General features: G+C 40.5%; 1 protein-coding gene across 1 annotated transcript; it reads left to right on the forward strand.

Annotated features, from left to right (window-relative positions):
• Positions 1 to 6,487: 6,487 nt before the first annotated feature.
• Positions 6,488 to 15,250, forward strand: Areg (amphiregulin). The gene is made up of 6 exons (XM_005068159.3): positions 6,488 to 6,756; positions 7,760 to 7,987; positions 10,271 to 10,475; positions 11,150 to 11,305; positions 13,426 to 13,534; positions 15,014 to 15,250. The coding sequence occupies exons 1-5, from the start codon at positions 6,693 to 6,695 to the stop codon at positions 13,517 to 13,519; spliced, it is 747 nt and encodes a 248-aa protein (XP_005068216.1). The 5' UTR covers positions 6,488 to 6,692; the 3' UTR covers positions 13,520 to 13,534; positions 15,014 to 15,250.
• The last annotated feature ends 793 nt before the right edge of the window (positions 15,251 to 16,043 follow it).

The following is a 16,043-nucleotide window of genomic DNA, read 5'->3' on the forward strand; positions in this document are numbered from 1 at the left end:
CTTCTTACTTACACACTGTTATTTTCTCTTTCACCACGAGAGTATGACTGTCCCAAAATCTATAAACATTGGAATAATTATATAATTTTAGTTTTCCCTAGAAAGTATCATCAAAACTGATAATATTCTATAGGTTACAGTATTATCAGGAAAATAAAAAATAAATTCCCTTTTAAACTTAGTACTGCATAAGTGCATCTTCAAAAATGTTCACAAATTGGACAAATTTAGAAACATAGAGTTTAATGTAGTTACAAGCCCATTGGGATCATGGGAAAATACAGTAAATCTGGACACAAGAACGCTTAGGTGTGTGAAATGCACAAACATTAAAGAGATCATCCACACCCATACTGTGGAAATGTAGCAAATGCAGGCCACTAAGGAAACCACCACAGACCTCTTGTTGGCTTGTTTCTCTTGTCAACTTTTAAGAAGAAAGCCAATAGAAGGTTTTTAGCAACTGTAAAGATTGGACAATATTAGTTTGTATGGCAAGTGGAAATATGAGGAGAAAATGTAAGAAAACAAGGAACATGAAAACATACTACAGAAAAGCCAAGTACATAAGATGTGTTTATTTGATATTAATGTAAAAAGAATATAATTGTTTTATGATTGTAATAGATTGCAGTTTGTTTTGAGACAAGGTCTCATTATATAGCCTTGGCCAACTTGGAACTCACTATGTAAACCAGACTGGCAGACTGGCAGACTGTTCTAGAACTCATAGAAGTCCTCCTGCCTCTTCCTCCTGAGCACTGAGATTAAAGGGTTGTGCCACCACATCAGGCTTGACATATTCATTTTTCAAGAACCATATATAAGGTGGATTTTTTTCCTTGTATGTTCAAAAATAGTTTAGTGGAATGAAAAGAATAGTAAGAAATCATTTTGTAGCATGTTTCTGAGCTAACTATGTGCCTTTCTTTTACTTAGACCACTTGCTACCGCAGTCTGTTTTGGCTTCCTGTTGTAATTTCTTTATCCTTCTTCCCTCCTTTCAAATGGAACTTGCATATATGTGAATGTGCAGTCTCTGCAACTGGTCATCTCTCTGTGTGCTGTTTCTTTCCTCCTGTTCTCCCCTGGTCTGGTGCTGAGGGTTGAACCCATACATGGTGGTTGACTGATAGTACTTGGCTGCATCCCCAATTTTTGGGTAGGATCTATTAAAAAGAAAAGTACATAGACTTAGACAGTACCCAATCTACTACATCAAGAGGAGAGAATGGAGTGTACATTTTAAAGAGCTCTCGGTGAGTCCAACAGCTCACTCTTCTATTAAGAGTTAACAAAATCTTTGTCCAGTGATGCTTAGAAATAATTAACAGAAATAAATGATTATTGAAATAAATGTCTAAGTCCTGGGTCCTGAAACCCTCCGCTGTTTTAAAATCCAGTTCAAGACACACACTGCACAGTGTCCTTCATGCTTCATGCCAATCCAAGTTTACAATTCAGGATCATTGTCCCATCCTAATTCTTCTACATCACAAAGAGCACTTCTCATTACTCAAATGTATTTTCACACACTGTTTCTATGTGGCTTAACTATTTCCCTATTAACAAGATTTCCTTAAAGATGAGGAAAGTATGAATTACTTGACGTTATGGCCCCTATGACCAGACTGATGCTACATCGCAAAATATATTTGAGTAAACAAACTACATATAAAATTTTGATGTAAATGTGGGCATGGTATAAACCGACAACATGTCCACTCCAGCATATGATTGAGGGGAGGGTTTTTATTGCAGATATGAGAGAGAGAGTATAGCCAGAGGCATCTGGAAGATTCCAGAGCAGAGAGAGAAAGTAGTAGAGCAAACATGACCAGTAGACCGAGCCAGGTCATGAGAAGAGAGATGGGGGGGAGAGTGAGAGAAAAAGAAAAAGAAAAAGAGAGATTGAAGGCAAAGGAGAAAAAGAAAGGGCAAGCGAGAGGGCTAAGAGGAAGAACAGAGATGAAATAGCAGGGTTGTAAGAAGTATGAGAAGCTGGGGGAGGGGAGCCTCTAAGCTGAAGGGGTGGGGTGAGAAGTGCTGAGAGGAGCTAGGATGCCAGCAGGGACTTTGAAAAGTATAGCAGGTACTTGTGATACTGAGGGTACCTGGAGGCCAGCGTGCAATTTGGTATTCTAATAGCCACCACAGATAGCCATTTGTCCCCTTTGCCAGCGATAAGTGAAATGCCTTCTTTGGTCCAGGGGACTGGCCTCACAGACTCCTAAGGAATGCTGGCTTTTGTCTAACCATCAGAATTTTGAGCTGATAGATATTTGTATATAACATTTTTTGTTGCTATTGTTGTTTCTATTTTATCAAAATTAACTGCTTTACTTGTCCCATACTTAGGTTTAGATGTTCAACTACAAGGGTCAGGTTAAGTTCTTTACTTCTTTAAAGGAAATACAAATGGTATATTCTTTGGCAAGGATAAATATCAAAGTAAAAAGAGGAAAATTAAAGCCTATCTAATGGAGCTAAGGAGTGTATTATACTGTATAAAATGTTGTTTCCAATGGAGAACTGTGGTTAGCTCATGTGTTGACTCATCAGGATACTACTCAGCCCTATCTATATAAACACAACATCAACTTTATTGACAGGCACATTATACTTTTGGTTTTATAGGGCATGTTTTAGCAGAATCAAAGTGATTTTTTTCCTATCCATCTACGATGGGATTCATATAGTAGACACTAATGGGAGTGACTGGTTAGGGGCATCTGCTCCCAGGAGAGTCCTTAACCTCACACAACTTAAAGAGAAACTTGAATGTTTCAGGATATAGTCGAATACCATTTCACTTGAATTTGTTGATATCAGTCCTGATTTTCTCAGCCTACCTTGTTGAATGTTGAGTTCTACATTTACATAGGATTGGTTTCCTACTCATGCATATGTTTCAGAACATATGACAGACACATGAGTGCTGCTCTATGATGCTGGTATGACACCACAGGATACTCTTGCATATATCATAAACTGCCCCAAATGTCTTCATGGAAAATAGTGCCAAGTTCACAGATTGAAAGTTCTGAAAGTGATTACTTTGCTTGCCTTGTGAGCTGCTCTTGTCTTCAGTGTACTGCTGAAATAACTGTCACAACATCAAGGACACCCTGTACTAACTGCTCTCAGCACCCCAGGGTTTATGCTATGGCTTGTGTATCTTCTGCCATGTGTCTATTTAACAAAACCTAGGCGTTTTCTTCCTGTTTTCAGAGGAGGAATTTGGGTCTTAAAATACTATCTAACTTAACATGTAGTAGAATTTATGTATGAGAATCTAGCTTTATATCAAGAACTATTTGCCCCATGACTAGGTTGTGTGGCAGAAAAAAATGTAAATGATCCAAATTTCCAATCAGAAAATGACCAGGAATTTTCATGTAAACAGCTAAATTTTGCTTCAAAACTTGGTTCTGATGTCAGGTATCCAAAACTTGTATAGATCTTAGACTAAATCAGGGGCTGCAGAGATTCCCAGTGGTTAGAATACTGACAGTTCTCCGAGAGGACCTATGTTTAATTCCCAGACCCACATGGCAGTTCACACCTGTCTGTACTCCCATTGCCAAGGGAATGCTCTCTTTCGGCATCTGTAGGTACCAGACCCTAGGTACCATATACATTCAGATAAAATACCCATTCACATAAAATAGTAATAAATTATTTAAGTAAAAGATTAAGAAAATAGGAACCAAAATGTGTTAAACCGCTTGATCTAGCTGCCTTGTAAGTATAAACAAGCTATTGCTGTGCACAGTAAAAAGAAATTTAAGAAAACAAATGGAGCCGGGCGGTGGTGGTGCATGCCTTTAATCCCAGCACTCGGTGTCGCACCTGCTGTGCGGCCTGCATCCAAGAATGTAGCGAGGTGGTTGGGATAGATGACACAGAGACCGGTCGGTTGCTTTAAGAAAACTTTATGCTTCCCAAGTCAGCTTAGGAGGAGACCCCAGTCTGCTTAGGAGAGAGCTCTCAGAAGAAGTCTCTGGAGAAGTCTCTGGAGAAGTCTCTCCAAGAAAAAAGAGCTTCCCTTTTTAAGGACTTTTGCCATCCATTTACATACCATTCTTTCCACTTCTCACCCTCCTGGCTGGTGGTTTAATCTCCAGCCCCAGAATCGGGGAGACACCACAGGGGGCAGGGACAGGAAGAGGCATCTAGCCGTAGGAGGTGTGAAAGGGATGGTATTTCAGTGAGCCAGCCCTTATCTGAGCCCTATCAAGCTTTAAAGCACTGAATTGTTTTCAGTAAACATTACATAGATGCCTGCTCCCAGGCCGAAGGGGAAGTGGGTTTCTGCTCAAGGTCTGGTGTCCCCACACTCGGGAGGCAGAGGCAGGCGGATCTCTGTGAGTTCGAGGCCGGGCTGGACCCACAGCCTCCAAAACAATACAGAGAAACCCTGTCTCATAAAACAAAACAAAACAAAAAAACAAAAAGAAAAGAAAACAACAACAAAAAAACGAAACCTATGAGACTAAGAATGTATGTAGCCCTGTAAGCAGACTGCCTGTCCTCTGTGGGCAAGACTAAGTTCTTCTGAGTCACACAGTCACCTCATCCACCAAAAAGGATGAAAGAGCCGGCTGGGACCCCACCTCAGAATGGGCAGGGACATTTTCACACCTTCATCCCTATGCTTGCCCACCCTAAATTGTTACCTTCCCACCCAAACTTCCTGCTTAGAAGGTTCTCCCCCCCCCACCCCAGCTTTCTGTGATACCTACAGACCAAATTAAACTGCAGCCTCCTTCTCCAGGGCACTCTGAACCAATCACTCTTACCTGCTTTAGTAGAACTGCTTAATCATGTATGTGGCCCACACCACTGGGAACCCAACAAACAGGATTTCAATCTCCCTCTTGGCGAGCCCTCCCTGAAAAGGAAAATGGTATCTTCATCAAACCCTGAGATGAAGGGAAGCCACCGTTCAGGACTTTAGTGTATGTCATACCATAAGGCCTGTGTTAGTGTTTAACCCACTCCCTGCTGTTAAAAAAAAAGAGTTTAAAACAGTTCTCAGAATTAGGAAAAACACACAGTGACTGACATTCCTAAAAAGGCCATTTGGGACACACTCAGGGAGAGACACAGTTTTGAGGATACACCTTGTTGTCATTAAGTCAAGAAAAATTGAGTTCTGGGCTGCTAGAACATGGAAGTTAATCAATGAAGCAACTACCCCCCCCCCTTTTTTTCTTTTTTAACTAGTTAAATTAAACGTCCTTCTGGATTCCTGTGGGTGTTTCTCTTTTGAGTCAGTCTTTTCTGCCAGCCCAAATAGGCCTCAAGCCTGCTCTGTAGGCTAGATCTTCTAGTCTGGATGCTGGAGACACAGACCTGTCATCATTAGGGCCCCCCTCTGAGGCTAGAAATGGGCCCTCACTGGATCCTTTGAATCTGAATGGAGAGGCCCCACCCACCTACACCACCATGCATGCCCCCTTTCTGTCCTGTGTCCTGTGAAATGTGAAACTTTCTTCTTTCCAGCAAACCTCTTCTCAAAGATCGGTTTAGTGTGTCTCTATCAGTGTGGCAAGAGGCAAATTTCAGAGCCAAACTAAACTGAATCAAAGCTACATGGCATGCGTGTTTGCATGCGGGTGCCAATCCACTCTACCTTTTATTTGTCTGTAAAAAGGGGGAGTATAGGCCCCCGGCAAGGTGTTAGTGAGAACCTAACTATCAATTTTGCTTGGGTTTTGGTTTCGTCCTATAGCCCAGCTTGGCTTCTTCCTACAATCCTCTATTTCAACTTTCAAGTGCCAGTGTCTGGCCACATCCACCTAAAATCTTAAGCACCTAATTCGACACCAAAAGGCCAGCAAGTACTGCTTTGAAAGGCCCTGGGGAGGGTGTCTGATTGATACCTGGGTCATTTTGGAGTCTTTAAAATTAGAGTCCAGGTGGGAAAGGTCCCTAGGGCCTGGAGAGTGTGTTTGATTGATATTTTGGGCCACTTGGAGTCTTTAAGAGCCCAGGTGGGAAAGGGCCCTAGGCTGTCAGGCAAACCCATCACACACTCCGGCTCTTGTGGGAATGCTGTGCCTTCTCATTTAGTTAACTACCTTCCTTTATCTTCCTCAAAGTCTTCAGGCTAACCTTGCAAAACCACAGCTGCTCTTAAAACTCTGCCCTAACCTGGGACTTTGCTATTTCATCCCCCCGGCTTGTTATCCTGCTAACATCAACGCATATGCAGAGGTTTTTCAGAGCCTGTGGCACTGAGACTGTGGGCTGCCAGCTGCTCTGCACCACTCCAGTTTAGAACACCAGCGGGAAAGTTTATCCCCGGCGTTGACAGGGCTGGATCCTCACTTCCTCCTGGCTGCTGTCTGGCTGCCGGGTTCTGGGGTAGTAACCTCCTGCCTCCTCCACCCACGGCCGGCCCGTGACGTCACGGGCGGTGGCTCCCGCCGGCTTATAAAGCAGCAGGTGCTCACCGCACCGCACCCTCAGTCCGCTTGCTCCTCTCCCTCCTGACACGCGGCCACCGCCCCTACATCCCGAGCCGAGCCCGAGGCGCTGGCCGCTCCCGCACCCCGGAGCCCGGCGGGCTGGGCATCCCCGCGCCGGTGCTCGCCCGCTGCTCCGCGGTCCCACTGCTCCCGCCGCCCGGTGCCGCCGCTGTCGAATCGCCGCAGAGACCCGGACGCCGCCGTCCGGTGGGACCAATGAGAACTCCGCTGCTGCCGCGGGCGCTGCCGGTGCTGTCGCTGCTGCTGATTTTAGGCTCAGGTGAGCACCCACCGCCTCCGGCAGCCGCCTGGGCTGTACTCCTTAAATGCTGCTGTCCTTTGACGCCCCTAAATTTGTCCGGCCGGCCAGGAAGCGGATGCCCGTAGTTCCCTCCGCTGAATTTGCTCTTGTAAGAGAATGAGAGAAGCAGACAGGAGTCTCTAGCATGCCCCAAGGACCAGGCTGCTGCGAGAATACCTACACTAAAATCCAGCAGATGGAGACCTAAGAGATCATTTTAGCCTAGGCTTTCCTTTGACACCCGAGGAAACTGAATCCATACAGGTGGAGTAATTTCCGCAAGAGTAGTTAATCCAAGAGAATTTGAGGAGGGTTCATTGCCTTCTGTCTCCATCTCTTGTGTCTAGGCATTTTAGTTTTACCTTGCTAAAGCAGACTCAAAGTGCCCTAGAGAGAGGTTGAAAGCTTTGAGATTTGAAAAAGTTAAAAAAGGAAAAAAAGAAAAATCATAAAAGACAAGGACTGGAACTCAGGGCTCCCCCAAAATTACCAGGTACTCTCAACTTTTTCTCTGTGATAATAATAATCATAATACTGGATTAAAGATGGTGAAAGCCCTTGCTCTAAGCCACCATTGCACTACTTTTTACATTTTATGTACAGACTCAACAGTAAACAAGTGTTAAAATGTATCTCCACATCCAGCATAAGGAGGCAGCATAAAGGCGTGCAAGTCAGACCTGCACTGAGAGCCTATTAGACGTTGTTATGTGATCCTACTGGACTGACTTGGCAGGACTTTTTAAATCGTGGGAATTATTGTAGGCTATCTGTGGAAAAGAAAACCCAGATAAAAGAAAGTCCGTAATTGGAGCGGCTGAGTTTGCTTCTTGGCAAACTGTGAAGTTGCTTTCGTGAGTGGCTCATGCAAATAAAAACAATAGCACACATGTGATAGCTGCTTTGATAGGAGGAGACAAGTCTCGCCTGCACTGCTCACACAGTGAGACTAGACTCAAGGCTTCTTATTCCCTCCCTGCAGGCCATTATGCAGCTGGGTTGGATCTGAATGGCACCACCTCTGGGAAAAGTCAAGCATTTTCTGGGCACCACAATGCCACTGAACTTGTGGTTTCTGTGGGAAGTGAGGTCTCTACCATAAGTGAAATGCCCTCTGGCAGTGAACTCTCCACAGGGGACTATGACTACTCAGAGGAATATGATAATGAACCACAAATATCTGGCTATGTTATAGATGATTCAGTCAGAGGTAAGTGGAGGAGACTGGGAAAATGCTGTGTATGAGATGTGGTTTGGTCATAGCAATGTGGCTTCAGAAGAAACATGGCTTTTCAGAGTTTTCTAATTGCTCTGTAGGTGTGGCTATTGCATATCCTTTAAAGAGCTATTGTAGATTGCATCCTATAGGTCCAAGGCATTAATCAAAGTCTTTGCAATTCTGGTAAATAGAAGTTATTATGCTCATTTTACACAATAACGGAAGGTCAGAAAGGTTCCTTGGCCCAGTCAGAATTGGAACCTCCATCTGTGTGATTCCAGGGACTATGTTCTCTTCCAAGTGTGCCACATGACCTCCATTCTGAGAGCACAGGTAGTCATAAATGTTCCTGTGGGCCTTGCAGCCTAATGCTTGTATCCCCTCCCCCATACTACTGTGTTCAAATACCAAGATTTTTTTTTAACACAAATAAGGGAACAGAAAAAAAATGACCAACCTCTAAAAATGTTAAAGAAACACAAGTATGTGTATATTTTATTTTTATTCAAATTGGAGACCCCTTTTTTCTCTTATCAAACAGATCTTTAAAAAATACCTTTCTTTTGAATGAGAGATAAAAACTCACTACCTCCATTTTGCTTTGCATTTTGAGGGAAGAAGAGACCTTGATAAGTCAGGTCTAGAAGTATCTACTGTAGAGGTAGAATAAGGTGACTCCAGAATTCTTTAAGTTCTTTTAGACTTTGCTAGCAGATTCTCCTCCTCTTTCTTCCTTCCTTCCCTTCATGCCCCCTCCTCCCCTTCCTCTTCCCCCTCCTTTGTTGTCTCCCAGAATTGAAGAAGAGTGAGTGGGTGTCCTAACACAGGGACAGGGACTGGGCAAGTGACAGGAGGGATAAACCTCAATGACCATTCTACTTCAGTGTCATGCTTCTAATATATATATATATATATATATATATATATATATATATATGCGCTATGGAAAAGGGAATTAGATTAGACCATTGGGTGTCCAGAATTTACGATATTAACACTTTCAGAAGGCAAATCAATTTCTAGTAGAGCAAGTGGCCAATGCTTAGAATTGCAGCTCAGCTGAGACTATTGGCTGAGCTCATTTGGAAGGCTGCTTGCTTAAATGCCCATGGGTGTCCTGTCTGTTGTGACACTTCAGTACAGTGACTATTATTTGGCTTGAACTTCTAATCTACCTGATGAAGTATAGTGATATTCATTTAAGACAGTTCCCCTTGAGGGCTTTTTCTAACTTGCACTTCTTAATAACCAGAAGAAAGTTTTTGTATAAACACTGCATGGCCACCTCATTAACATTACTCCCAATTTAGCTTTTATTAATGCACACAAAGTAAGCTGCTAAAAAAAAACACAAAGAAAACCCTACTATTATTTCCTTAAGACAGAGACGCTGTCTTTGACACCCCTGTTAGCCTTCTTGTAACATTTCTATTGTGTTCCATGTGATAGGTGCTTGCCCTGCTTTTGGGAACAGCATTGCCTTCTCTTCTTGGTAGCTTTTTTTTTTTTCTGAACACATGGTCATACATACCTATTGAAGAATCCGCACAACAAACGTACAACATTAAACAACTTAAGCCTTCCCCCTCCCTGTCTTTAACATATAATTAACTACACCTTTCAGAGTTCTGAGGACTCTAGATCTGATGAGTTGAGGTGGCACACTGAAGCATAGGACACAGTATTTTGGTGCTATTTTATATAGATTGAAAGCAACAAAGAACCCCCCCATGGTGTTTTATTTTTGTTGTTTTCAGTAGCATACATTTTCCAGTTTTGTACATCATCAAGTAGTACCCACTAATTTCCAGCTTAAGACAGTGAGCCTAAAACAATTATGGAAAAGTAAAATCAGTAGATTTGTCTTACATCACATTTTAGTCAATGGCATTGTCCTTTCTCAAGAGACATTGTTTGATATAATGAAAACAAACAAAAAGGCTTAAGTATGTCAGCACTGCTTTTCAGCTCTTGTTCTAGAAGATGCCTTTTGTCTTTACTGAGCTATTTTCTTCTGTATCATGTGAGGTACAGTGCATCTACGTACATACTTAGGTAAAAGAACAAAAGTAGCTTGTGACACAGATTAGTAAGAACCATCTGACATAGACATCCTGTGGAGGTTTATCATGTGTATATCATGTTAAATAATGAGGCAAAAGTTATTCTCAGTGCTGTGATTTCTCAGTCTCATATATCTCATGTGATTCTTAAGAAAAGAAGATGTTGACAGTAAACACGACCTTAAACTTGTCAAACTTCCCTTTTCTCCAGTTGAACAGGTAATTAAGCCCAAGAAAAACAAGGCAGAAGGGGACAAGACTTCAGACAAACCCAAAAGAAGGAAAAAGGGTGGCAAAAGTGGGAAAGGTAGAAGAAACAAAAAGAAGAAGAAGAACCCATGTGATACGGAGTTCCAGAACTTCTGCATTCATGGTGAATGCAAATACATCGAGAACCTGGAGGCAGTGACATGCAAGTAGGTTTAGAACCCCATCCTGCATCGTGCCTGAAACCTCCATAGACCTTTGACTTTTCCAGTCTATAAACCAAGGCCCGGAAACTTCATTAAAAGATAAGGTGCAAAATATGTAGGCTTTGTGGGCCAATGTCTGTACACTCAATTAAAATGTAAGCATTTAAAAATAGATAAAAAATCTTAAATTTCAGGCTTTAAAAAGTGGGGCAAAGGGGCTCTAATTTTCTATTGGTATTAACCATCATTTTATTACATAATATAGATATATTTTAAGTCTTTTGCAAAACAAAAATTAAAAAGAGCCTTATGGTATTTATTGCACAACCTTTCATGTGGTTCTAACATCTCCAAACACTCACAAACCCCTAGCACTAAAGTAAATGAGAGTTGAATGTATTAACTGTAAAACCAGGCACCGAAGTCATCAGTTGGTCCTAAAAAGACGAACACAAGGAATGACTCACCGTGTCTTCTTGGAATATCGCACTCACGTCTAAACTAATAACACTTTTTCTTAAAGATCCTTAGATAGAATGCTTTCCATGTCCCATAATTTTGCAGTATAGACGATGACATGGCCTTTCTAGGTTAAATTAAGTGACTGTCATGAATTGGTAGACTTAAAATACACAGAACCTTTTCAACAATTATAGTTATGAAATGTGATGTTACAGTTGTCATCTTGACTACTTTGGTGAACGGTGTGGAGAAAAATCCATGAAGACTCACAGCGGTGATGACAATGACCTATCCAAGATTGCATTAGCAGCCATAACTGTCTTCGTCTCTGCTGTAACCTTGATAGCTGTTGGCATTGTTGTCATAGTCCAGTAAGTACAGCACAACTTAAGAATTAACTCTTGTCATTATTTCTACCAGGCTTTGCTGTCATATTTTATGTGAGTTAATTTATAGCAAGTGACCCATGAGCAGAATATAATCAAGAGCTGCATTACTTTGACTCATTGAAATGGCATATAAAGCCATCTTTTAGAGCTAGGATATGTTTTAATTAAAAATTGATACTTTTATTGCATATTGTATTTTTGATAATGGTTATCTTTAAATCTCAGAAAGTGCTAGTATTGTCATTGAGTATTTTGCACTTAAGCATAAAGCTTACCAGAAACTAATTAGGGTCATATTGGGCTCATAGCCTCAAACATAGTTCTTCGGCATTAAAAATAAAATCTGGAAAGGCTTAAGATCAACAATAAAAAAAATCTATGTCTCTTTTCACAGTATAATGCAAAGCTCTGAGCTTGTAATTTCTTGGCGTGGTGCTGATTGGTTTACAGGATAGACCTATTTCTGTCCTTATTGGGTATTATAGTGTGGGAACGTATTAAGAAACAAAGCAAGACATTTCCTCCTGATGGCATGGTGTAGGCAGCAAGGACAAACTTTGTTACTGTGGTCCTCCCACAGCATCTTCCCTGGGCAACACGCCTCGCTTCAGGACCAAAGAATGCCCGTACTACACTGTTCTGATGGGTACATCAGCATGGTATTGTCTCTCAGACAGAAGCCACAGGATAAGGGAAGCTGGAGGAGGGCCTGCATGATTCTAGAATGACTCACTGCTGCTAGGCCTTGGGAAAAGCAGTGGATTCATTATTCTAATTTTAGGTCTTGGTAAATTACCTTAACAACTGGATTGTGTACATGATCCATCACTGCTGTTCTTCAGGATACAGAACTTGTCTCCTGTCATTGTTTATTGTTAAATTCAAATCAGATATGGATAAAATGACAGGTAAAAGCTATTTTATTATGCACATGGAGCTTGATGTGCAGGATAAATTTGTTTTGTACACCTGGAATTTCTTCTAGTGCCTCAAGCCAGATATGCAAATGCTTTTAGGAAAGAAAAGAGAACCCCTGTGAACCACTATTATTTGTTATAGAAAACCAGAAAACAAAATGTGAGCTAAAGATGTTTCACAATAATTGAACTTGTAGTTATTCATCTTTCAAAGCTCAATAATCCTCTGGAAGAATGTGGAATGATTATTGTTTTATGTTGACTCTCTGTTTGTGGCAGTGTTGGGGATAGAACTTAGAACCTCACACATGCTGACCAAGTACTCACCCGCTGAGCTACATCTCCAGCAGTTTCAATTTTTTGAGAAAGGGTCCATGTTTCCCAACCTCTCCTTGCTTGAATTTGTGATCATCCTGTCCTGGCTTCTTGAGTAGCTGGGGTGATGGTTCTGTGTCACTAGTCCAGCTCCAATCTGTCACTGTTAGAAAGTGATTTTTCTCTCAATTTTTTATAATATTTGAAACATAATCAATACCAACCCTAAGCCACATTTACTGAGTATTTTTTCATAACTGAAATGAATAGTTTACCTTAAACATTAATGGCAATGTCTGATGGGACATTGAAAGTAGTGGACAACATCCCCCAATTTTAAACTGTGGAGTTTAAAAATAGAATGCAGCAATAAATAAAGTTAGAAGGAAACATTTATGTTTGGAAATAAAATACAAATTGTTTTATAAACATTAAAAAATTCTAGTTGTTTAAAATCACTTAATAGAAACTTAAATTCATTCCCACATATTCATTCATTTATGTGCATGTAACCGTCTATTCTACACCATCACCCTCAATGCTGAATTCTTCAGTAATAACAACAAGAGACATGGCTATGTTCCACATTGTATGAAAGTTTTCATTGTGACTATACACTTACATTTTGGTGTTCTAGAAATGTGTTTATATAGTGGCAGCATGAATATGCTCCCCATGAATGCGCTCCCCACAAGCAAAGAAATATTAGACAGACATTTAAGTTGTATTTAGGCTTTGGTTTAGTGCAACAAACCAAGGAATGCTGCTTGTCTATAAGAGGTCACCGGAATAAAGTCCTCGTTGTCATAAAAATCCCCATTGCACAGGTAGGTAAGACATTCTAACAGTGGGATTCTGTGTTCTCCAAAGGCTTCGCAAACGGCACCTCAAGGAATATGAAGAAGAAGCAGAAGAGCGAAAGAAGCTTCGTCAAGAAACTGGAAATGTGCCTGTCATAGCCTAGTTGAAGACAATTCAGGTATGGTCATTAAAATTCATCTGCCTGTTAGATGCTATAATTTTGAAAAAAAATGACAACACTTGTCTCAAGGCAAAGGAGGAATCTGTTCTTAATTATGAATGTGTTTGAAGAACCTTTTTAAGGAAATGTTATTCTTTGAGTAAGTTTGATTTCAGTCTTGTGAAAGAACTAAGTATTTACTCATTATTCAAAGGACTATAGATTTGGGGAACTTCAGTCCTTTCTCAAAGAACATAATGCTTTATAGATGGAGAAAAATTATGAGGAATTCAAGAATTGAGGAATGCAAATTAGAAGTCATAAGAAAGGAACTGATGGAATGGGGAAACATTCCAAAACTGGGAGAAAAAGTGGGACACATTTAAGAGATTGGGAAGATCATGTACCCCCAAATGGCCTTGTGATCTGGGAAGAACTTAGGAAGTCAGGAGAACAATTATGAAGCAACACTGGAAATACTGAGAGGTTAGCAGGTCATTTTAGAAGCACAGAAATGGCCTCATTTGGGTGACTGTTGGGTGAGACAAGGCAGTAATGACAGGGTGCGCTCGCACGGTAGAGGGCCAAGGTTAGCTTATCTCATGAAAGAAGATCATCTTTGAGACAAGAACTGGAATTTTCCTTTAAAGGAAGGAAGGGGCACACATCTGAGAGTGCTTTGCTAAAAACCTATGATTTAATTTTTAAACAGAGAGAGCTAAGTATGTTTTAGGTAGAAAGTACACACTAAAGAGTTAATGAAGGTGACAGAGGAAGAGGGAGGCAAAAAATTCACATCCTGAGACATTTAGGAAAGATAATGTTGTGTCCCTTACCCACTTTTTCTGCCTTCATTGAAATTGTCACTTGAGGTGACAGTTAAGTAAGATATTCCTATACACACCTTAGGTCTATTGAATCAAAGCTTCTATTTTTGACACATTCTAGATGATTATAAATCATGAAACAGGTAATTGTTCGTGACAATGTTATACTTAATATTCTTTGCATCTTTAAGCAATATTTCACTTCTGTGCTTAAGCTATGACTTGATGCATACATACATAATGGTGGAATGGGATATTAATATGCTGTGCTAGCATGTAGTGGCTGCCTATTAACTGGTAGCTACTATTATTATACCTCTGGTACTAATTATCCTAAATTAACTGTATATCATAAATAGTGAGACACTTAATCTTAGTTTTTAATTGTGTCTAACAAGGTATATTCAGTTAGGAAAACTATTCTTCTTGACTAGAGTTGCATTTTTTTATTAAGCAAAGTTTTAACTGGTGTGAACAATTTTAGTTCTCCACATAGTCATATAATTTAAGAAATGAAAGATGAACTTAAGTCAAAGTGGCAGTTTTCTATGAGAAGATCTAGCATTTAGGACATCAGAGAAAAAAGAAACTGACAAATTCTGATTCTTAGAAAAATGTTTAAGCCCACATCAGACGAGAGCTTATCTCTGATACTTCTCTTTCCTCACAGGTTAACAGTCATGTCACTGCCAAGTCAGAAGCAAAAATACCCACATTGGTCCTCTTCTCTATGAAGGAAGTGGAGCCTTCTGATGGTTCCAGTCTCTCAGTTGTCACTTTTCATGACAGTCTTATTTCTGTACATAATGAGATGTGTGGAGATAAAGTATTTTTTCATGTTGTAAATAATCTATTTAATATTTAAGCGTTATTTATTTTATAGCTCATTAAACTTTTTTTAAACAAACAAATTGAGAGTTTGAATATTAGTTTTGAAGTCTTGATACTTGAGTGCACTTTTCTGCTAACATTTGGTTTGGTCAGTCATTTACATCTAAAACACACACATATGCACACATGCATGCACGTACACACACTCACACATGCATTCACACATATTTCATTGTTCATTCTCACTGCTCATTGGTGTGATCAGCATAGATAGGAATGACTTGAATGTTACAAAAGTCACTTTTCAAGAGAACCAGGAAACATTTGCAGAAGAGACTTCCTTTCCTAATACAGTGTATATTCATGAAAATCCAATACCCACCCTTCTTTTGCTAGGGTTCTCAAAGCATGTGTGCTTGTCTGGGGGGATGCAATTTCATGAACATTAAAGCTATGGTGCCACAAACAGTGTAACACCTGGCTGGTAGACCAAGCTGTATGCATATAAAGTGAAGGGACCTTTATAATGGGGGGGTGAGAAAAAATGAGCATAGTGCAGCAACCATATTCAATTTCACGAACAGAGTTGCCTTAAGCATCAATGGTTCATCTGTCTCTGACACACCTGCAAATTTTTGTCCTCTGATCACAGAGACATTGGTTCCTAGCCTCAGCCACACACATCACTTAAGGAAATCACAAGTCTCAGAACACTCAGACCACCCCTCCCACCCCAGGCTACTGACTTGAAAGGACTGGAGTGAATTATGTCATCTGTATTTGTAAAAGGTTCTTAAATGTTTATTATATATAGCTAATGTTGAACCTTTGATTTACTTCTGTTGAACATCTTTAGCATGCATTTTTCT

Source organism: Mesocricetus auratus, unplaced genomic scaffold, assembly GCF_017639785.1.
Source record: "Mesocricetus auratus isolate SY011 unplaced genomic scaffold, BCM_Maur_2.0 Super-Scaffold_100006, whole genome shotgun sequence".
Classification (NCBI taxonomy): domain Eukaryota; kingdom Metazoa; phylum Chordata; class Mammalia; order Rodentia; family Cricetidae; genus Mesocricetus; species Mesocricetus auratus.